General features: G+C 44.8%; 2 protein-coding genes across 3 annotated transcripts; one reads left to right on the top strand and one right to left on the bottom strand.

Annotated features, from left to right (window-relative positions):
• Positions 1-104: 104 nt before the first annotated feature.
• On the bottom strand, positions 105-11,314 carry LOC106610500 (uncharacterized). The gene is made up of 4 exons (XM_014209880.2): positions 10,814-11,314; positions 3,904-4,046; positions 3,430-3,541; positions 105-3,231 (listed from the first exon to the last, which is right to left on the bottom strand). The coding sequence occupies exons 1-4, from the start codon at positions 11,088-11,090 to the stop codon at positions 659-661; spliced, it is 3,105 nt and encodes a 1,034-aa protein (XP_014065355.1). The 5' UTR covers positions 11,091-11,314; the 3' UTR covers positions 105-658.
• A 4,912-nt stretch (positions 11,315-16,226) lies between these two features.
• Positions 16,227-22,203, top strand: LOC106610466 (zinc finger protein 180-like). 2 transcript variants are annotated; one of them, XM_014209845.2, is made up of 5 exons: positions 16,227-16,597; positions 16,683-16,926; positions 20,181-20,317; positions 20,496-20,592; positions 20,794-22,203. In XM_014209845.2, the coding sequence occupies exons 2-5, from the start codon at positions 16,701-16,703 to the stop codon at positions 22,023-22,025; spliced, it is 1,692 nt and encodes a 563-aa protein (XP_014065320.1). In that variant the 5' UTR covers positions 16,227-16,597; positions 16,683-16,700; the 3' UTR covers positions 22,026-22,203. The 2 variants fall into 2 exon arrangements, with proteins under 2 accessions (XP_014065320.1, XP_014065319.1); XM_014209844.2 differs by having other exon boundaries at positions 16,227-16,926.
• Positions 22,204-23,532: the final 1,329 nt, after the last annotated feature.

Raw genomic sequence — 23,532 nt, 5'->3', positions numbered from 1 at the left:
AAATGCTCACTAACATGGATGGAAACAAATGTGTGTTTAATATTTGAGAGAAATACGCTTTCTGTGGGTTCTTTTATTTCAGCTCATGAAACATGGGACCAACATTTTACATGTTGCCTTTATTTTTGTTCATTGTAGTTCAAAACCGCAGAACATAAACACCATGATGTGAACACAGTCCACCTACATTTAAACTTGATTTTTAGGCTTCAAACTTTTCTAATGAATAACGAATTATAGCAAATAACCAGAAAACCTGTTTTAAATACAAATAACCAACTCCGTCTCAACTAAAATAACCATTTGTAAAAACATTTTTTACACTTAGCTACATCATTCTCTCATAGCATGATTCTTCTAAACAACAAAAGCGGGCCAAAATGTTTATAAAACAAAAGCTTTGATACTTGTAATTAATCAATACATAAAATAACAAGTCCTTCCCAATCACTGTGAGAATAGATTGGGATCCCTGCTTCATTAATACTAACACGGCTGGGTTTTGAATTCACAACAAATGGAGATAACTATTCCCCCTCAATAGCTCCTATGACACCCTATCTAATGCACTACTTTACAAGGGCCTGCCACTGTTTCTGGTCCAAAGAGTTGCACTATATAGGGAATAGGGTGTCATTGAATATTTGTCCCCTGCCCTCTATCGGTCTTTGTGTACAGTCCTCAGGTGTTTCTTCAGATGGCCAGTCTGTTTGAAGCGCTTGCCACACTCGGAGCAGGTGTAGGGTTTCTCCCCAGTGTGGACCAGTTTGTGGTTCTTCAGATTATTGTAATCCAGAAATCCCTTCCCGCAGTACGAGCACCAGTGTCTCTTCTCCCCGTTATGCCACATCAGGTGAACATTCAGCTCCACACGCCTCTTGAACCGCTTCACACAGAGGGAGCAGGCAAATGGTTTCTCTCCGGTGTGAACGCGGATATGAGCCTCCAGGTCACGCTGTGTAATTAAGCGTTTGTCACAGATTGGGCAGACGAACGGACGCACGCCACAGTGGACCACCTGCTCATGCTTAGTCAGGCCAAAGCGGTAGACGAAGGTCTTGCTGCACTGCGGACACTGGTGGCCCCGCTGGTCGCCATGGACGCGGGCGTGGCGGTTGAGGCCCTTGAGGTCGGGGAAGTCCTTGCCGCAGGCAGAGCAGGCAAACGGTCGCTTCCCTGAGTGGAGGGAGGCGTGACTCTCTAAAGCAGCGGCGCTGCTCAGGACACGACCGCAGTCTGCACACTGGTTCTTGGCAAGACGTTTCCGTGGAGCCTGGGGAGACTGTTGGAGCTGGAACGGTCCCGGTGGTGACCACATCGGTTGTGATTGGCGGTATCGGCGCGCCTGCTGGAAAGTCAGTGGGCATTGGGGGGACTTTTTGAAGTTGGAGCGAGGGCTGACGGTGACAATGAAGGGGATAGGTTGAGGGGTGGAGGGAGACCGTTTCAAATTTAAAGCCTCCACGGCCGCAGAACGCGGTCTTCCGCGACGAGGGGTGGTGGAAGTGACCTTGAAGGGGTGAGGCTTTGGGTGAGGAGGGGTGGCAGGAGGAGGGTTTGTGTTGTCCCCTGTAGCCTGGCGAGGGCTGGTGCGGCGTGGGCTGGAGGCAGCTTGAGGGCTGGGTCTGTATGACCGGCGCCGCTGTGGGTTGGAAGGCAGAAACTGTGTCTGTGTGACCAAACCTCTAAGCTCTGACCTCAGACCTCTCTGTGAGGCCTTGGTGACCTTTGACCTACTCCTCTTAGCTTGGGCTAGGGCCAATAGTCTCTGAGCCTGCACCCAGGTCATGCTTCTCTTCTTGGATTTGGACACACCTCCAACAATAGGTGACTGTCTGGTCGGAGAGGTCACATCAGTGTTAGCTCCTCCCTCTTCCTTACTGATGTGGTTACTACTTCCTTGTCCACTAGACTTGTCGTCAGCCGTCTCACCGTTAGCGGTGTCCTCTTCTACATCCTGGTCAACGTGAGATTCCCTGGACTTTTCTCCTCTGTTCCACATCACCTTTGAGTAGTCATGGTCTAGAGGGGCGGTTCTCTCTCCTCTGCGTTTCTTAGCAACCACTGGAGATGGCGTGCTGTCCTGGGGGCGGGGCCTTAAGCGGAGGCGGAGACCGGAGAGGAGCGCTTCACGTCGACTTGACCTTCGCTTGCCGCCTACCTGGACAACAATCTCCTCCTTATTCTCGCTGGCGGGGGTCGTCTCCGTAGCGACAGACCTTGTCATCACAGCTTCCGTAGAAGTGGCAGGGAGGGGGGAAAGCCTCTCCCCCTCATCTTCCTGCTCCTCTTTTTCCTCCTCCTTGTCTTTCTCCAGCCTCGGTGGGGCACATACTCGGGGTACTACTGACAACTGAGCTAAAAACTGTGTCTTAGACAACTGACAGCAGCCAGAGGGTGTGGTTACAGCAGGGGCTGACAGCTGTACAGGGGCTTCATCAGACGTCCTCTCTGGGACAGCAGGTGACTTCGGTCGTGGCACAGTGGGGGAGGGTTGCACATGCTCAGTGACCAACAACGCCTGCTTCTCAGGGGGGCCGGCAGGTTCTGTCAACTCAGTAGGAGATGGAGCGGACTGGACAGGCGGAGTTGCCGTGACAATACCCAAATGCTCCAAAACTGTAGGCGGTTGCGGTTGTGTTGGTGGTGCGGCCGGTGGTCCATCAGGTACAGCTGTAGGCCTAGCTGGTTGTGTTGAGGGCACTGCTATTGGACGAGCTACAGGTAGAATGTCTGTGTGGGACTGTGATGATTGGGGTGGACGAGGGGGTACGGGGCTGGGCTGTGTATCCTGAAGAGGGGTTCTGGGTAACCCGGAGAGGACAGGTGGCAGGCGCTCTGACGCTGCTGCTGTAGACTTCACCGTTACGGTCGACTGGACAGTTTCTATTGACAGAGTAGTTACCGTGGACTGGGCCATTACAGCAGATGTAGAATGGATAGTGGCTGCTGATTGAGGAGATGCTGTCAGGTGTAATGTTGATGGAGACTCTGCTGCTGGTATTACCAGTGACTGCTGTTCTGCTCCAGGGGCCTGGTCCTGGCCTGCACTGCCACTGATAACCTCTCTGGTCCTGGGCTGGGATGGGCTGAGAGCTTGGGGGGGCTCCTGTGTGTCTGGATCTCCCTGGAGGACGGCCGCTGCAGCTCCTGAGGTAGGCTGGGTGGTGGGAGGCCTTTCCTGGGTGTAACAGTTGACCAGGGCCCTTGCGGCTCCAGGTGGGACCAGGGCTACAGAGGGAGGGAGATTGACAGGACGGAGAAAGGTAGAGGGGAAGTTGAAAGGGAGAGCCAGAAAGAACAAAGGACAGAGAGAATAACAGTGGAGAGATTATTATAGATATTAATAGAGCCTGGTTCTCATCCCAATACTGTTTAATACATTGTAATAAGATGTGTGATTCAGAAGCAGGTCTCCCTAGTTCCTACCTCTGCCTGGTAACTCTCTGAGAGGTTGTCTGCGGACCAAAGTCGGGGGATCTCCCCCCTCCTTCTTCAGCAGTATGTACCCGGGGGAGTAGTCATCAGAATAGTCTGCCTCCTGGGGGGGGGGGCAATGTCAACAACAACAGGCTATATTAGTGTCAACAAAAACTCTGATAAAGGCTGTTAGACCAATGTACGTACATTTAAATAAAAATAAGAAGATTCCAGCAAGTGCAGTGTACAGGTGTTTCCTTTTCTCTGGGGTCAACAACAATAGGTTGAGTAGAGAGGTGGATGAATTGACAAGACAGAAAACAGATCGGTCCGTGCTATCCGGGATCTTTAGGACTTCCCTACCCCATTGAAGTTGAAATGTAAAACGGTTCGGTAGGGGTTTAGGATACGGACGTCCCAACGATCCTTGATAGCACTGACCCAAACAGATCGGGGACTCAGGCTAGGTGGGGACTGTCTTACCCAGTCCACCTCCTGTTTGATCAGCACTAAGGCCGTCTGTGTGTTGCCCTCCTCGTCGTAGGCCCCACGGTGCAGCTCCGTCCCCTGGTTCTCCTCCTGCAGGTGCTGCTCCACAGCCCGAGGCAAAGCATGCGCTGTCAGAACTGGAAATACCAGATCAGGGGAGAGAGTGGTTAGGACATAAGCCTGACAGAACATTGTGTTGCAACACACCGTACCTATAGACCACACCTCAAAACCAAATTTTCTTCTGTGTAATATTGTAGTCTATAGACCTTTGAAAAAAAATAATAAAAAATTAAATAAATCCTACAACTGTTAGCTCGAAATCCAAGCCCATAATCATAAGCCTAATGTGTCTACTGCTACTACTATCAATACTACTGCGCTGCTACGTGAAAGTGGCATGCACATCTGTCCAGTAGTTTATAAATATATATTGATGAGAATGAGAAACTTAAAGGATGTTTTGACTTGAGACAAATTCACCTGTGGGTGTTTTCAAGGAGCCATTGAAACTAGAAGTCGAAAAAAAAAATTACTACGAAATGAAGGTAAAATATATATGAATTTTTTTGTTTGTCCCTACCCTCTGAACAATCAAAATTAGGTTTGAGGTGACTAGCTCACATGGTCAAGGACAAATTGAATTTAAATGTATATGAATATCTATACACACACACACACACACACACACTGAACATAAACAACATGCAACAATCTTACTGAGTTACAGTTCATAAGGAAATCAGTCAGTTTAAATAAATTCATTAGGCCCTTATCTATGGATTTCACACGACTTGACAGGGTCGCAGCCATGGGTGGGCCTGGTAGGGTGTAGGCCCACCCACTTGGGAGCCAGGCCCAGCAAATCAGAATTTGTTTTCCCCCCATAAAAGAGCTTTATTACAGACAGAAATACTCCTGTTTCATCAGCTGTCCAGGTAGCTGGTCTCAGACAATCCCACAGGTTAAGAAGCCGGATGTGGAGGTCCTGGGCTAACATGGGTACACGTGGTCTTCGGTTGGACGTACTGCCAAACTTTCTAAAACAATGTTGGCGGCGGCTTATGGTAGAGAAATTAACATTCAATTCTCTGGCAACAGCTCTGGTGGACATTCCTGCAGTGAGCATGCCAATTGCAAGCTCCCATAAAACCTGAGACATCTGTGGCATTGTGACAAAACTGCACATTTTAGAGTGGCCTTTATTGTCCCCAGCACAAGGTGCACCTGTGTAATGATCATGCTGTTTAATCAGTTTCTTGATATGCCACACCTGTCAGGTGGATGGATTATCTTGGCGAATGAGAAATGCTCACTAACAGGGATGTAAACCAGTTTGTACACAACATTTGAGAAGAATATGCTTAGAATATGCTTTTTGTGTGTATAGGAACATTTCTGGGATATTTTATTTCAGCTCATGAAAACATGGGCCTATCACATTTCAGAAGTTATAAGCAGATAAATAGAAATTAAGCTAAAGTGTATTTTTTTCTACCAGAAAAGTTGTTCCGCTGTCTGCTTGACAAATTCTTATTTCTCCATGGCATTATTGAATACTCTTTTATGATTGGTTTGAAGGGCGTTAGAAAGCGTGTATATTTCCCTCTAATGCACGGTATATTGACATAGTAGAATTCAATTGTTATAGTTAATAGTTACACGTTTTGTTTGAAATGCTGTTGAAAGCAAAAGTCGATTTCAAAACATTATTTGGGTTGTTGAATTCGATATGTCATAATAGCAAGCGAAGACTGACAAAACACAGGCCTTATTTTAAGTTTTTATTAAAACTTCTATGGGAAAAATGAATGGTGGAAAATGATTGAAAACATTTCTGTATTTGACCGCTAGGTTTTAATGGGTATGATGACACCTCCCAGGGATGGACTGGGAATGAAAAATGGCCCTGGACTTTGACTCAGACCGGCCCACCAAAATCCCACCAACAATACACCACCACCGGAACAAAACGTTATGTAAACAAGATTACTGAACAATATTTATAACAATAACTTCAGTAAAATAGATGTAAAATAGAACAAGGGCAACGTGTTGCTCTTATGAGGAGGCTGGCTGGAAGGAGCACATATTGGCATAATGAAACTGCCAGCAAGGTGGCAAGAACCATCTGACCATTAAAATAAATAACACAGGAAGACATTTGTTGGTGAAACATCTGGTGAGTAGGCAAGTCATAGAATACAATTAAAATAAAACATTTCCTACCGCCTTAAATTATCAATTTCTGCAGCAGCTCACTTCTCTCAGCAATGCCATCTACAACCAGGTCACTGTCCAGGGTCATTAAAACATCTCACTCAGTAGCCATGAGCATAAAAGCCTCCAGGTGCTGTTGAGAGAGTGCTCCGGGGCCTACTCTTGATGAATTTCAGAGTAGAGAAGCTCCACTCACAAGCTACCTGGGTTACTGACAGGGTAACTAAGAATTTGTAAGCAAGGCCCAGGATGTGGTATGCGTCAGTCAATAGGGTGTACAGACTAAGAATACAGTAGCAACACACTGGACAGTCCTTGCAAGATGAACAGCTCTTGTTCACCACCTCCACCTTGCCTTCATTTCATTCAGGTCCATGATCCTCCATAGTCCTGGTTGTGCATTCTTCATATCTCAATTGTTTTAACCTAGTCCACTGTTCTGCCAGACTCATGGAGCGCACTCTGTAAATTGGCCACCGTTGCTCTGCTGTCAAATTTGATCAAACATTTGCTTAGTTCTTGAAGGGCTGTCTGTGGAAGGCCACTGGCACTGGATGTTAGCTGACTAAAGTTAAGGTCCAGAAGAGCCATGTCGGCATACAAAGTGCCATTACTCAGAAATAGTCGATGGATGCCATCTATAACTGTAGCCAGTATTTCATTATGTACACCAATCCTGTATGTATGCACTCTCTGTCCCAGTAAAAGTCTCATCTTGTGCAATCTCTCCAGGCATGGTTTTCTTTTGAGCACTTTGTTGGCAGAGTGGTCTCTAACTCCAGCTCTGTTTTCTCAACCCGTTCCTGCAACTTCCTGTTGGCCCACTGAACAAATGTGTCTGCAGCTGCCTTGACTTTTTCAAAATCTCTTGCCATTTCTTTCAGCTGCTCCTCTGTAGACACAATCATACGATGTGCAGACAGAATGTCAATTCCACTTGTTTGAAGATATTTTGAGACTGGTGAGGTGACCTGAAATATTCTGAGGAATATCTGAGCTGTAAGTATTGTTTCATACTTCCGCAACCCCTCAAAGTATCCTTGTGCCTTGACCCGTGCAGTAGTGTTGATGTTTTTCTGATCTTGAATGGTTGAAAGAGTGAGAAGGACATCAACGTACAGACTCATCTGGATTTCCAAAAGCTCCAGAGACCTTCTTTAAGGCACTGTATTTAGCCCACCAGCGTGTCTCTCAAATTGGAGCAAGACGTCTCTGTCTTGGGTCCTTGCTCTCCTTCTCCCAAATGTTCATCCTCTGGTAGGATTCACGGAAGAACACAGCTATGTTGTTAATGAGAGAAACCTGACACACTTGCCAAGACACTTTGTTGTGTCTGCCAAAACAATGTTCAAAATGTGTGCATAGCACCACACATGCACTTGATTGGTCGACCTGCAGAGAGCTGGGCAGAGAAGCTTTTATACTGGCCTTGCATACTGGAGGCTCCCATCAGTGGAATTGCCAATGCACTTGCTGATGTCAAGCTTCATGTTTTCCAGTACTTCACTCAGTACCTGGACAAATTATTGTCCAGGGGATGCCTCGCATTTCACCACAGCCACAAGCCTCCCATGGATGACGTTTGTCACATATCTGACTATGACAGAGCATTGATCTTGTGTTGTAATATCCTGCCTAATGTCAATCTGGACTGAAAACATACCAGCTTCCTGGGTTTCACTTGCTATGGTGGCCTGCATTGTGTGTTGGATGGTGGTAATGACGTTATCGATGGTAGTCTTTGATAGTGATTAGAGAGCCTCTGCCGCCTCTTGACCCAGACTCATGCAGTTTTTTGCTTTTCTCTATGCAGGCAGTGAGATGCTCTTTCATACACGTCATACTTTCCCAGCAGAATGATCATCTCTAAAAAGTTGCCATGGTCAATGCTGCTGTCATCCAGCGTATAACCTGCTTCAGACTGCATGCCTCTGTAGCTCAGATCCCTCTTGCCTTTAACAACATCTATAATGCGCTCTAGCCTTCTTCTGCGCACTTGCTCTCGATGAGCAAACATCTGACTGCCGAGGAACAGGCTCTCAATGTTACCTTTGGAGGACCTTAGAAAGTAGGCCTCAGCATAACTTCTATGCATAATGCTCTTCCACTCTCTGATGGATTTGCTCCCAGTCAGCCATTCCATTCATGAAAGGGCTGTACTCTGTGGGGCTGTGCAAATGCCAAACAAATGAAGCAGAATAAAGCATGGTTCTCTTCACTGTATGACAGCCACTTCCTGTTGGTCCCATCTTTACAAAAGAAAACCTTCTGCACCACAGACTTTTGACACTTTTGTTGGTTGGGGGTGGAAGCTAAAAAACATTTAGGTCCCCTGACTTCACCCTCTTAAAATAAATCACAAATTAGGGTGGCAGTGGCATCCTGGCTCAATCTACATCTGTCCTCTGCAGATGCACCATCCTCTACCTGGATGAGTAATTAGTACAATATAAAAACATTAAAAAGTAGAATGTTAATATAATAGTACAATGTTAGTATAATATTAATATATTAAATGCATAATGTTAGTATATTCATCATTTCATATAATCGTATACTATATACCACTAGTATAATATTAATTCCAATTGAACAATACAGCAGCTTGAAAAAAATACACAACCAACATTTATACTTTTTGTAGGTTTTGTTCCGTCATTAAATCCTTGTGCAAGAAAAATGGTCTACATTGGTGGTTAGTCTCTAATTTGTTAATGCTAAGTACTAACTTGACAAAAATCATAACCATTCATGCATAACAATGAGTTCAACAACCTTTTTTTAATGTCCCGCCCCATCCAGGCTGTGATTGGTCGGTTCACAAAAAGTGACATTGACGAGCGCTTGTTTCAACAAAAGGCACCCGATATAGCTAAATAGCCAGCTAGCCAAACATTGCTTTTCTTATCCCCATTGTCTTCGGTCTTACCGATTCAGCTGCAAACCCTTGACTAACAGTTGAACTGGTATCGCTGGGCTCAATGGGCTGCTCTCTCATCTCTGCTGCCAGTGCCTTCAGGCTAACTAGGCTGAGATGATTGACTGGTAACAGCGCCAAATGAATAATTTGTTACTTTAAAACATTTGGCTTCATCAGCCTCAAGGGACTTCAACCTCTTCTCTCTCTGCTTTTCAGCACCACCTTTATGTTTTTTTCTCTGTTTGGCCATCTTGCTCCACTGCACTATTTATCCAAATGTCACCAGTTAACAGAGATGGGAAAGGGGCGGGGCCCAGGTAAAGTTACAATGGACTGGACCAAGAGTAATTGGCTGGGAGAGAGAGGCTGACAGATGTAATACCCAACCGCAGTGGCAGTGGGCCAGCAGCCCACTCGCCTGGGCCAGTCAGACACACAGCACTTAGTTATCTTTATTTAAGCAGGGGCTGGGGTTATTTATATTTTACGTTGCATCGGCCCCAATTGTCAAGCGGACCCACTGGGAAAACTCCTGGTGCTCCAGATGGCCAGTCCATCATTGACACCTCCACTGTGGGACTCTATAGGATCTCACTAGCTGGTGCAAGGCTCTGCACTCCTCCTTGCTTGTTCTGCCCACTCTGATTAATTTGCTCCCATTGGAAATGACAGGCTCTGGTCAATTTTTTTTTAAGTATAATGCTAGCCAAGACCAACAACACCAAAACGGACTATACAGCTGCAAGTAGAGTTCCAAACGGACAGTACTAAACAAGTTAAACGTCTGACCTGTGATTCAATGTTTTCCACACACACAGCTATGTGTAGCCTGCTTGGACACCGCGTCCCCCCACAACGACTAGCCTGAAGCCACAGGGCTTTCTCGCAAACTCTATTTCCCTATGTGAGAGCATTGGGAAAATGAAAGGGAAGCAAAAGGGAGTCTGTTGCGCAACTTTATGCATTCAACTGAAATGTGTCTTCCGCATTTAACCCAACCCCTCTGAATCAGAGGTGCAAGATTAAATTGACATCAACGGCGCCATGCTCACGGGCAGAAGAAAATAAAAACGGTAGATTTGTAACACATTGCAGGGTTGGGGATTCTAATCAGCGACATTTCGGTCCCTGGTCCAACGCTCTTAGCAGCCCCCTGTGAACTGTACAGCGACATTTCGGTTCCTGGTCCAACGCTCTTAGCCGCTAGGCTACCTGCCGCCCCTTGTGAACTGTAGGTCGGGATTTTTGACCTGGCTACATGTACATCGAACAACACAGCAGTGATCAGTAGGGACGAATGTTGGGTTCCACCCATTTGCGGTCGAGGGGAATTCCTTATTATTACGTGATTATCGACTTTCGCCTCCAACTTCTCCATACACTGACTAGGCTTAATTTCTGCTTGTAACATACACCTGACATGTTGAGTTCTCCAGGGAAGCCATTAGCCTGATGTAGAGTTTACTGGTTAAATTCCAAAAAAAGGTGTATACAAATTAAACGTATATATTAAGCAGCTTGGGAAAATATTCTCAGCGTTGAGCCTTCATGGTCAGCTAAATATCTAGGCTATTAGGATGTTTGATCATTTGAAAGTAGATTTGCTAACTGGTCCAGGAGCGTATTCATTCCGCCGATTCTGTTCCAAAATGTTTCGGAAACAAACGGGGCGGGAACTACCTGAATTTGTTCAATAAAAACGAATTTGATGTAAAACCATTATAAATTGTGTGGGGGGGATGAATACACCCGTGTTCTACTCACCGCATTGAACGCCGATGTCACGTTTGCCGATACGTGATGTTCTTTGACTCGTTCCAGGCTCTGCGGTTTGGCGTTCACTTTCACCCGTCGATATCTTCACATTTTCTAGGGATCGAAGCCTGGATTTGAGGTCCTCGTTCTCTTCTTTTATTCTGGATATTTCGGCTCGCAGTTCCTCAATAGTTGTTTCAAAAAGTTTCGTTGTCTCAGTGACTGCGGTCTTCAATACACTCTCCATAACAAAGGCGAACTGGGTTTGAAAACATTCTTTCGACATGTTGGCGGCAACCAGCTTCACCCCACACTTTCGATTATTATTTCCAATGTAATGTACAGGATTGATCAGAATTGGCGGCCTACGTCCGTGACACCATGGTTTGTCTTTCCTCTGTGGACCACTGAGGTGTGATATTAAATGGAGACTGAGTGCAAGATGGCCGACCGTTGTTTTAGGTAATCTACCCACGTTCGCATACGCCGACTCATGGACGGTCCATATCCGGGTTGGCCGTTTGCATCCGGTTTATAAGGGCCAACGTCACATGCGCGCTAGCACTCAGGGGGAGCAGCTACGATAGCCGTGTTCGAGAGCCACAAAGTAACTGCAGGCTGACTGATCTACAAATCACCTTGCATCTTAAATAACGACTAATTATGATTTGTAGATTAGTCAAGAAATGTATCCATGATACTTTACAGTTTTGATCCTCTCGAACACGGCCAATATCAAATACAGACATATAGCGAATACATTTTTTTGACATTTTGTTTTGTATACGTTTTAAAGACTCTAAATAGTTTTCCACATCAGATTAAAAAAAAATAAGAAAAAGTGCTTTTTCTTTATAAATTTTGATTTGTGTATGAAATATCCCAACTGGCGCATGACACCTCACTTTAAAAAAAAATGTGTCTCAAGCTAGATTAGCATTGGATATCGTGAAGAAATTCTCCAAAATCTCAGGTTTGGTTTTAAATCTTTCCAAATGTGAGATGTTTGTTTTGAAAGGAGCTGTCAATCCAGCAGATTGTAACATCTCTGAAAAAGATAATGTAACCTACCTTGGTGTAAAGATCACAAAAAAAACGTAAGGCTATGAATGATCTTAATTTGAACCCTGTAACTGAATCTGTCCCCAAAAAATTATCCTCATGGTTAGGGAGGGATTTAAGTCTTCAAGGAAGGGTGCTTTTATCCAAAGCTGAGGGGCTATCTCGTGCATCCTATCTTTTTTCATCTATTGACATTCCCAAATCCACTTGCTGTACCTTAGATAGGCTTTTGTACAACTTCATATGGAAAAACAAGCCACATAAGATAAAAAGAGATGTTATCACCAACAGGGTTTGTGATGGCGGTCTAAATGTCTTAGATTTCACTCTCTTTAATCAGATATCAAAGGTTAACTGGACTAAAAGGTACATAAAAAATCCTCATAGTTTCTGGAATATTATACCTCATTTTGTTTTTCAGAAGTTCGGAGGGCTTCATTTTTTACTACAATGTCCATATATTGTGGGTAAACTTCCTGTGAAACTGGCGGGTTTTCACAAGCAGGCTTTAATGTGCTGGGCTTTGTTGTATAAACACAACTTTTCACCTCATAAATGTTTTATATGGAACAATGGGTCGATATTACATAGAAACAAGATGTTATTTAACCATAAATGGTTCTCGAAAAACATTGTTCTTGTCAGCCAATTAGTTGATAATAGTGGGAATCTATTTACACGGAGAGAATTTATGGAAAGATACAACTTTGAGGTTTCAAGCAAGGAATATGACACTGTTATTAAAGCTATACCTAGTGGGATAAAAACTTTACTTCAGAATAATACATATTTTGGAATATCTCCGATTGTAAGCAATGTTCAGGTGAATGGCATTGGTCTACTAGATACGAAATTCAACAATCGTTTATTAAGGGATATTTTCTACAGGAAGTCTATTCCATCTGCGATATTTTGTTGGGCTTCATCGTTTGATGTAAACTTGCGCGGTGCTTGGCTCACTCCACACAAATTTATGGTGACCAATAAAGTAAAGGAGATCTCCTTTAAGATAATCCATAGATTCTATCCGTGTAATAGTTTGATTTCTAAATACATACTTGATGTTTTACCAGTGAATGCAGTTTTTGTGAACTAGAAACTGAATCTATTGAACACTTATTCTGTAATTGTTTATATAGTGAAGTGTTCTGGACTGAAGTAAAACTATATCTTGGCCTCAAATTGCATACAACCATTGAAATTTCTAAGTTTGACATATTTTTTTACTACACTGATTCCACAATTGAACGTGAGTATGTCATAAATCTCTTTATTTTATTAGGAAAATGTTTCATACACAAATCAAAATTTATGAAGAAAAAGCCCCTTTTCTTAATTTTTTTATCTGATGTGGAAAACTATTTAGAGTCTTTAAAGCGTATACAAAACAAAATGTCAAAAAAAAATGTATTCGCTATATGTCTGTATTTGATTTGATATAATGTGGAATAGTTTTATTTAATTTTTTTTCTCATTTCTTTGGAATCACTCTGGCTGTTATGTTTATGTTTTGCATGTTACTGTTAATAATAATTTTTTAAAAAAGTTTTAAAAAGGAGGCTTTCACAGAGGGTAAGGATAGAGATGAGTCTGTGACAGTAGGAGTGAAGTTTTGGGGAAAGGTGGACCCTTGCCTTTTGTCTGATCTATTTGTGGTTTCAGGGTGGGTGAAAACAGAGTTGGATACTGTGGAATCGGTGAGGGTGACCAGAAGTGGTCTTGTGATAATTGTTTGTGTTTATGTTGGTCAGAGGGAGAAGGCGGTCGGCATTAAACGAATGGGGGCAAGACATTTGAATTGTTTTGCTCTCAAGAAAAGGGGGCCATTGAAAGGAGTGATTACTGGGGTAGCAGTAAATGTAAAAGTTGACCAACTGAAGGGGAAGATTCCCGGTGTTTGTGATGCTCGTTGTTTGGTGCGACACAGACAGGGTGGCGATAGTGGCTAAACAGAAGCGTCATTGTCTGTTCTTTTGAGTTTTGATGTTAAGTCTTTGCCCGACAAAATGATGTTAGGATATACAAGTTATCCTGTACGAGCTTTTTACCGAATACCTTACGTTGTTACAGGTTTCAAGCTTATGGCCATGTGGCAGCAGTGTGTAGGAGGGAGGTTCCTAGGTGTGAGAAGTGTGCAGAAGGGCATGAAATAAAGGAATGTGTAGCATTGGGGAAAGTAGTGGTAGGTGTTAATTGTAGTGGTGCCCATGGGGCTGGGAATCAGAAATGTCCCGTGCGAGAGAGGCAGGTTGAGGTTTCCAGGGTTAGAGTAGTGCAGAAGTTGTCGTATGCTGAGGCAGTGAAGAAAGTAGAGGAAGATGGGTCAAGAGGGAGGGATCCTGAGAGGAGTGGTGTAGTAGTAGATCTGTACCAGTACAGAGGGAGGGATCCTGAGAGGAGTGGTGTAGTAGTAGATCTGTACCAGTACAGAGGGAGGGATCCTGAGAGGAGTGGTGTAGTAGTAGATCTGTACCGGTACAGAGGGAGGGATCCTGAGAGGAGTGGTGTGAGTAGTAGATCTGTACCAGTTCAGAGGGAGGGATCCTGAGAGGAGTGGTGTAGTAGTAGATCTGTACCAGTACAGAGGGAGGGATCCTGAGAGGAGTGGTGTGAGTAGTAGATCTGTACCAGTACAGAGGGAGGGATCCTGAGAGGAGTGGTGTGAGTAGTAGATCTGTACCAGTACAGAGGGAGGGATCCTGAGAGGAGTGGTGTGAGTAGTAGATCTGTACCAGTACAGAGGGAGGGATCCTGAGAGGAGTGATGTGAGTAGTAGATCTGTACCAGTACAGAGGGAGGGATCCTGAGAGGAGTGGTGGTGTAGTAGATCTGTACCAGTACAGAGGGAGGGATCCTGAGAGGAGTGGTGTAGTAGTAGATTGTACCAGTACAGAGGGACGGATCATGAGAGGAGTGGTGTAGTAGTAGATCTGTACCGGTACAGAGGGAGGGATCCTGAGAGGAGTGGTGTGAGTAGTAGATCCGTACTAGTTCAGTGGGAGGGATCCTGAGAGGAGTGGTGTAGTAGTAGATCTGTACCAGTACAGAGGGAGGGATCCTGAGAGGAGTGGTGTGAGTAGTAGATCTGTACCAGTACAGAGGGAGGGATCCTGAGAGGAGTGGTGTGAGTAGTAGATCTGTACCAGTACAGAGGGAGGGATCCTGAGAGGAGTGGTGTAGCAGTAGATCTGTACCAGTACAGAGGGAGGGATCCTGAGAGGAGTGGTGGTGTAGTAGATCTGTACCAGTACAGAGGGATAAACCAACAAGTGATTATATGTTTCAGTAAGATTGGATATTTAGCATTTATAGCAATGGTTATCAACTGTACTGCAGGGATGGAACGTAAGTCGCAGAAAATTGAGTTTGTGGTGGCAGCTGCAGAGAAGCATTTGGGTGTGCGAGACTTGACATCAGAAGAGTTACAGTGTGTGTTAAGTGGTGATGTCCCTTTCAGGTTGTTGGCGTGAGGTAGGACTAAATAGATTTAAATAGTGGAGTAGGGTTGTTGTTTTTTATTGTTATTTTCAAGCTAAGTATAAAGGAGTTGTACTCCAGTCTAGTAAGTGGCGGTAATGCAACATATTGGATGCCAACCGCCGTTAAACCTCATCGAAGAAGAAATAAAAAACGAGCTCCGACTTTGAAAAATTGATTTGAATGGTCATTCAACTCGGAATTCCAACTCGGGCCTCTTTATAGAGCTCTGACCTGAAGATCACTGACGGCATGAATTGACGTCGTATTTTTCAGAGTTCCCATTTCACATAATCCACATACTTTATTAGTTATCAAATAACTAAGAGACGTTTCTTACAAGATTCTTCACAGATGTTACCATTGTGATAGTGTTATGTAGCTTTTGTGAATTGTAAAATTAGACTATAGGGCATTTATTTTGTGATTGTTTGCATAGCGAAATATGTTGGGCAGATATGAATATATACATTAGCGATAAAATGGGTAAACCTTTAAACATTACCTTATTTGATCTTTTATATTTTACATACATGAATTTGAATTTTTTCATTTTATTGGGAAAATGTTTCATCCATAAAAAGAAGTTCATGGGTAAAAAGAACGTTCAATATTTTTCCAATTTATTTAGAATATTATTTATCATCCTTGAAAGGTATAAATAGCAATTTGTCAAAGAACTGTTCACAGTATTTGTCAAAATGACTTGTGATATGTGTATATTGTTTGGTTTTGTACAATGTTCGTGTGATGTAATAACTATATATATAACAATGTACACAATAAATACTGTAAGTGTCTGTATCCTAATGTATAATAATATCTGAATTATAATTTTAACGTCAACAGTAAACGTGTAACATACAAAGCTATTGCTTAAAGAAAGGTCTTTTTACTCCAGTAAGGAGCGACCCGATGTAGATTGTCCCACTACCCAACCCGTTGGTTTGTTTCCGGAAGTTCGACTGTTTTTATGGAAGCTTTTTGTGTTGCCTGTCTAGCTAAGTAGCATGCCAACTACCATAGCCTTACTTTCTCTCAATACATCTGGTATTTATATTTATTAGAATAGCCTCATATACAGTAAGTGCTACAGCTTATATCTCAAAATGATAAAACAATTGCAATAGGACAGTTATTGGTGGAGGCAAAAGAGGTTTAGTTACCAGTATCTTTTCTGCTAAGGTTAGCTAATTAGCTGGCTTCATATCATTTTGATAGACTGGATCGTAACACTGACCAACCTGAACAAAAGTAGGTAAACTTTACGATCTCATAACTGTAGCTAGCTACACGTAGACAGTTTGCCATGATGTCTGAAGCCATCGTAACCTTCCAGTCTCAGCTCTCCGGGGTCATGGAGACGGTCCTGAAGTCAGCCATATACGAGATCACCAGGCTGGTGGAGGATAGCTTCCTGGAAGAGGTGTTCCGGAGCCGGGAGCAGGTCGAGTCGCTGAAGAAGCGGCTGCAGTGGTCGGAGAACAGTCGCAAGGAGAGGGATAGAGAGGGAGGCCAGAGGGGGAAGTGTGCGGACTGTGGCAGAGCTGAGGTGGAGACAAGCTCTGGAACCTCACAGACAGGTGAGGAGTGAGAGACTTTTAAAGACAATATATCTACTCAACAAAAATATAAAGGCAACCTGCAACAATTTCAAAGATATTGTTGAGTTGCAGTAAATATAAGGAAATCAGTCAATTTAAATCAATTCATTAGGCACTAATCTATGGATTTCACATGACTGGGAATACAGATATGCATCTGTTGGTTACAGATACCATTAAAAATGGTGTGACCACCATTTGCCTCATGCAGTGCGATACACCTCCTTCACATAGAGTTAATCAGGCTGTTGATTGTGGCCTGTGGAATGTTGTCCCACTCCTCAGAAAATGGCTGTGTGAATTCTCTGGATATTGGCGGGAAATGGAACACAATGTCGTACAAACGCCGATCCAGAGCATCCCAAACATGCTCAATGGGTGGCATATCTGAGTATGCAGGTCATGAAAGAACTGGCACGTTTTCAGCTTTCAGTAATTGTGTACAGATCCTTGCGACATGGGGCCGAGCATTATCATGCTGAAACTTGAAGTGACGGCAGCGGATGAATGGCACAACAAAGGATCTCAGAATCTCATCACGGTATCTCTGCATTCAAATTGCCATCGATAAAATGCAATTGTGTTCGTTGTCCGTAGCTTATGCCTGCCAATACCATAACCCCACCACCACCATGGTGAACTCTGTTCACAACGTTGACATCAGCAAAACACACAACGACATGCACGCTGTCTGCCATCTGCCCAGTACAGTTGAAAGTGCATCGAAGGTGAGCATTTTCCCACTGAAGTCGGTTACGATGCCGAACTGTAGTCAGGTCAAGACCCTGGTGAGGACGACGAGCATGCAGATGAGATTCCCTGAGATGGTTTCTGACAATTTGTTCAGAAATTCTTCGGTTGTGCATACTCAGTTTCATCAGCTGTCGTCAGGGTGCCTGGTCTGTGGTTGTGAGGCCGGTTGGACGTACTGCCAAATTCTCAAAAATGACTTATGGTAGAGAAATTAACATTACATTTATCTGGCAACAGCTCTGGTGGACATTCCTGGCATGCCAATCTGTGGCATTGTGTTGTGTGACAAAACTGCAGATTGTAGTGGCCTTTCATTGTCCCCAACACAATGTGCACTTATGTAATGATCATGCTGTTTAATCAGCTTCTTGATATGCCACACCTGTCAGGTGGAAATGCTCACTATCAGAGACCGTAAACACATTTGTTAACAAAATTTGAGAGAAATGTTTTTTTTGTAAGTATGGAATGTCACCTGGTCATAGAAGGATCAGGTGTTCCTAATGTTTTGTACTTTAAGTGTATATATGAAGGAATCACTCTCTAGTGGGGCTGCTGTAATGTGTAGCATCCATAATTTGGTGATCACTGACCAGACAGTTTAATTGGTGGTGGCATCTTAATAAACATGTTTCCTTTCCTTTATCTGATGTGAGGAGACTCCATTATCCACAATGTTGTTTTCCTTTCCTTTTACTACTACTTCTTTGTGTGTTTTTCCTGAAGACTAGATTGCTGCCGTTCGCAGGTCGGCGTGCAGATTTTGATCACAAAAAAAAAGGGAAAAGAGGAAGGGGAATATCTTAAATTGCACCACCATCTAACCCTGCACCTATACACTGTCTCCAGAAACCCACCACCCCATCCCACTACTTTGGCCCTAAAAGATCCTACACCTGGCTGTCGGCCTGGGAGGATGGGGGAGGGGGGGATCCTTGGGCTATCCTCTTCTCTCTTCACTGCCTCAGCATAGGAAATATTCTGTCCCTTTCGAACGCTGGCAATCTCAACCCGTCTCTCTCACAGGGCACTTGGGATCCCAAGCTGCATGGGCGTCCCCAGAGTTGACACGCAGTGTTTCTCTATCCCTTCGTTACACTCTGTCTGACTATACCTGCACACTTCTCACATCGTGGGATCTCCCTTCTACACACCGCTGCAATGTCCAAATCCTTGACACCTAAAGCACCATAGCGTGTTCGGAACATGGGCCCTCACAGAATATCAAATATAACCTAACCTGACCTTTATCAGGTAGAAACTCTGTTTCAAAGCTCAACAAGACAGACAGGGTATTCTCAGTCTCGCCATTGCCACCGGGTCTACAACTCACCAAACGGTGGGCGTCACAAACACTAGGAGTATTCCTTTTCATCTGATCCACCTCTGCACTCAACGCCACCCTACTGATCACTCCTTTGAGTGGTGTCCTGCTCCAGAGAGCAAAGCACGACACAAGTTCAAACGTGATGCGCAGCGCCCCCTGCCTTTGGGCCGAGGATGCACAAAAACACTGAACAATTCCACTTCTCGAAACTTTCACAGATGTAACCGCTCCCAGTTTGTCCTTTACCCAACCTGACACAGCGTACGGGTCGCCCAAAAAGCAGGAATCCACTTTTTCCAAAAATTGCGCTCCTACCGGTCCAAAATCATCTCTGAATGTCTACCACACCTGTAATCGCAGGTACTTCACCCTTGTCTGACTCAACTGCAGAGCGCTACTTCACCCTGGTCTGGCTCAACTTCAGAGCGCTACTTCACCCTGGTCTGGCTCAACTTCAGAGCGCTACTTCACCCTGGTCTGACTCAACTTCAGAGCGCTACTTCACCCTGGTCTGGCTCAACTTCAGAGCGCTACTTCACCCTGGTCTGGCTCAACTTCAGAGCGCTACTTCACCCTGGTCTGACTCAACTTCAGAGCGCTACTTCACCCTGGTCTGGCTCAACTTCAGAGCGCTAACTTCACCCTGGTCTGGCTCAACTTCTGAGCGCTAACTTCACCCTGGTCTGGCTCAACTTCTGAGCGCTAACTTCACCCTGGTCTGGCTCAACTTCTGAGCGCTAACTTCACCCTGGTCTGGCTCAACTTCTGAGCGCTACTTCACCCTGGTCTGGCTCAACTTCTGAGCGCTACTTCACCCTGGTCTGGCTCAACTTCTGAGCGCTACTTCACCCTGGTCTGGCTCAACTTCTGAGTGCTACTTCACCCTGGTCTGGCTCAACTTCTGAGCGCTACTTCACCCTGGTCTGGCTCAACTTCTGAGCGCTACTTCACCCTGGTCTGGCTCAACTTCAGAGTGCTCACTACTGCTGACTGACTCATGGTTCTCAAAATAAGTACTATTACTTGGTTTCTATTCAGTAGACATTTTTACACTTACCCGTCATCGCACTCTGATCTGCTCAGTCTGTTTTTTCAATCTAGGCCCTTTCCTTTTACTTGAAATGAAATGTTCTCTTTGTTTACCTGTGGCCAGGTGTGGAGAGGGGGCGTGGCCTGAAGCAGGAGAAGGTACTAGGGGAGGAGTGGAGCAGCTGTGGGGGCGTGGCCGGGGAGACAGCCTTCAATGATCTGGAGGAGGCTGAGGCCACCAGCCCTAGGAGAATCTCTGAGGTAGGTAGAGGACTGACTAAACACCAGTGCTACGGAATGTTCGTTTATAACTATATTGTATAGAACAGATTAGAACTGATTGTCAGGAAGAATGGAGGACCATCATGTCAGCTCTGTTCAGTCACTGTCAGTTTATCCATAATTTAGTCAGAATCGACTCATTCATTTCCTCTTTCAGTCCACAGAGGTCGGAGGTCAGAAGCTGGACAGCCTGCTGAAAGAGGAGCCTCTCCACAACACCGAGTTACGGGAGAGATGGGAGTTCTGCCTGGACGGTGAGTTGAGGAGTTTACAACAAACAAAACAGACAATAGCCTACCTTTTATGATGATGAGAATGATAAGGAGAGTAGCTTCTAATATGTTGTCATTGGTATTTTAACAAGTCAACTTGAAACTTTAAGTTCAAATTGAGCGTTAGTAGAAACTGTAGTAGAGTAACTATTGCCAATGCCTCATGTCTCCTGTGTTCTTCAGGGGCCGACGGTTCGGATGTCTCGGGGCCCAGTAAAAGTTTCAGTGAGCAAGCACTGCAGCAGTGCCAAGCTGACTGGGGACCTGTTCTAGACCAGGGGCCTAAACCTCCGGGCCCGGAGGGAGACGCAGGGGACCCCACCGACCCTCTCTACCGCCCTCGTTACAGCATGAAGGAACTTGTGGGCGGCTTTGAGAAGTCTGGTTGCGACGGTAGTGGTGGTGGCAGCCATCTTGTAGACATAGAAGGGCTGGATAGGTTTCCTGGTTCTCCGTCTCGTCTGGGGGCACTGAGCTACGGAGCTGTGGGTCACTACCAGGTGGACCTGGGAGGGTCTGAGGGGGGAGACCATCACCATCGCTCCAACATGCCTCGCCCCCATCAGAGCCGGAGGGAGCAGGTGGGGTCGCCAACGCCATCCCCCCACCCGGAGGTGGTAGACCGGAACTGCCTGTTGATCAACGAGGAGGGGTACCTACAGGACTCCAGTGTCTTGTACCCTGAACACGGTGTCCCAGAGTCGGGTAACAGAGCTGGCCACAGGGTGCTAACCTCCATCCACTCTGGAAACTCAGTCCAAAACAACAACACCACAGAGAGCCTGTATGGTGCTGCTGACGACTTTGGACACTCTTTAAACCTCAGAGATCGTTCACAAGAGCACATAAAAGGAGGAGGAGGAGGGGGGAGGTGTCACGCCTGCAATCAATGCACCAAGACCTTCCCAGACTCTGTTTCCCTCAAGGCCCACAAGCAGAAACATGAAATGGGTAGAGGGTTGAGCACAGGGTCAGGGTCTGGACCTCCATACTCGCGCACCCAGTGCGGTAAGGTCTTCACCCAGGCCTGCAACCTCAAGGTCCACCAGCGGGTCCACCAGGCAGAGGGACTCCACCTCTGCAGCCAGTGTGGCAAGGGCTTCACCTCCTTCTCTGACCTGAAGAGGCACAAGTGCAGCCAGACGACAGACAAGCCCTACTGCTGCTCCATCTGTGGGAACAAGTTCAATCGGCTCTGGAACCTCAAGCTGCATCAGCGCATTCACACACAGGAGAAACCTCACCGCTGCACTATGTGTGACAAACGCTTCACACGGGCAGACAATTTGAAGGTGCACCAGCGTATCCACACTGGGGAGAGACCGTACTGCTGCGCTGTATGTGGACTCCGCTTCAAACAATTGGACCATCTGAAGTCGCACCAGCGCAAACACAGGCCAGATCTCCTGAAATGAATTTGTTTAAAAAATATTTACAGTACCAGTCAAAAGTTTGGACACGCCTACTCATTCAAGGGTTTTATTCATTTTTACTATTTTCTACATTGTAAAATTATAGTGAAGACATCAAAACTAGGAAATAACACATATGGAATAATTTGGTAACAAACCAGCTTTACCTGGAATGCTTTTCCAGCAGTCTTGAAGGAGATCCCACATATGCTGAGCACTTGTTGACTGCTTTTCCTTCACTCTGCTGTCCAACTCATCCCAAACCGTCTCAATTGCGTTGACGTCAGGTGATTGTGGAGACCAGGTCATCTGATGCAGCACTCCATCACTCCCCTTCTTGGTCAAATAGCCCTTACACAGACTGGAGGTGTGTTGGATCATTATCCTTTTGAAAAACAAATGATAGTCCCACTAAGCGTAAACCAGATGGGATGGCGTATCGCTGCAGAATGCTGTGGTAGCCATGCTGGTTAAGTGTGTGCCTTCAATTCAAAATAAATCACATACAGTGTCACCAGCAAAGCACCATCACACCTCCTCCATGCTTTACGTGGGGACCACTCATGCGGAGATCATCAGTTCACCTACTCTGTGTCTCACAAAGACGGACAGATTTCCACCGTTCTAATGTCCATTTTTTGTGTTTCTTGGCCCAAGCAAGTCTCTTGTTCTTATTGGTGTCCTTTCGTAGTGGTTTCTTTGCAGCAATTTGACCATGAAGGCCTGATTCACACAGTCTCTTCTGAACAGTTGATGTTGAGATGAGTCTGTAACTTGAACTGTGTGAAGCATTTATTTGGGCTGCAATTTCTGAGGCTGGTAACTCTAATGAACCTATCCTTTGAAGCAGATGTAACTCTGAGTCTTTTTTTCCTGTGGTGGTCCTCATGAGAGCCAGTTTCATCATAGGGCTTGATGGTTTTTGCGACTGCACTTGAAGAAACTTTCAAAGTTCTTGAAATGTGCCGGATTGACTGACCTTCATGTCTTAACGTAATGATAAAATGTCGTTTCTCTTTGCTTATTTGAGCTGTTCTTGCCATAATATGGACTTGGTCTTTTACCAAATAGGACTATCTTCTGTATACCCCCCACCTTGTCACAACACAGCTGATTGGTTTAAATGCATTAAGAAGGAAAGAAATTCCACAAATTAACTTTTAACAAGGCACACCTGTTAATTGAAATGCATTCCAGGTGACTACACCATGAAGCTGGTTGAGAGAATCCCAATAGTGTGCAAAGCTGTCCTCATTGCAAAGGGTGGCTACGTTGAATCTCAAAGATAAACAAATCTAAAGGTATGTTAACACTTTTTTGGTTACTCCATGATTCCATATGTGTCATTTCATAGTTTTGATGTCTTCATCATTATTCTACAATGTAGAAAATAGTCAAAATAAAGAAAAACCCTTAAATGAGTATGTCGTGTCGTTGACTATCATTAAATGTGAAGACTGTATATTATCAAATCAATTCTCTGTGTAATTTCATTTTGCGATTAAACTAA

This window comes from Salmo salar, chromosome ssa08 (assembly GCF_905237065.1).
Source record: "Salmo salar chromosome ssa08, Ssal_v3.1, whole genome shotgun sequence".
NCBI classification, from domain to species: Eukaryota; Metazoa; Chordata; class Actinopteri; order Salmoniformes; family Salmonidae; genus Salmo; species Salmo salar.
Note: the sequence above shows the minus strand (reverse complement) of the source record. Positions and strands in the feature narration are given on the sequence as shown.

What these genes read in the sequence shown, in the direction of transcription:
- LOC106610500 (XM_014209880.2), bottom strand. Translation starts at nt 11,090, where the DNA reads ATGTCGAAAGAATGTTTTCAAACCCAGTTCGCCTTTGTTATGGAGAGT. An exon ending in TCAAACAGGAGGTGGACTGG is followed by an intron (nt 3,542 to 3,903) that starts GTAAGACAGTCC and finishes CCCCCCCCCCAG; the next exon opens with GAGGCAGACTATTCTGATGA. An exon ending in CAGAGAGTTACCAGGCAGAG is followed by an intron (nt 3,232 to 3,429) that starts GTAGGAACTAGG and finishes CTCCCTCTGTAG; the next exon opens with CCCTGGTCCCACCTGGAGCC.
- LOC106610466 (XM_014209844.2), top strand. Translation starts at nt 16,653, where the DNA reads ATGATGTCTGAAGCCATCGTAACCTTCCAGTCTCAGCTCTCCGGGGTC. An exon ending in GCCCTAGGAGAATCTCTGAG is followed by an intron (nt 20,318 to 20,495) that starts GTAGGTAGAGGA and finishes TTCCTCTTTCAG; the next exon opens with TCCACAGAGGTCGGAGGTCA. An exon ending in ATGGGAGTTCTGCCTGGACG is followed by an intron (nt 20,593 to 20,793) that starts GTGAGTTGAGGA and finishes TGTGTTCTTCAG; the next exon opens with GGGCCGACGGTTCGGATGTC.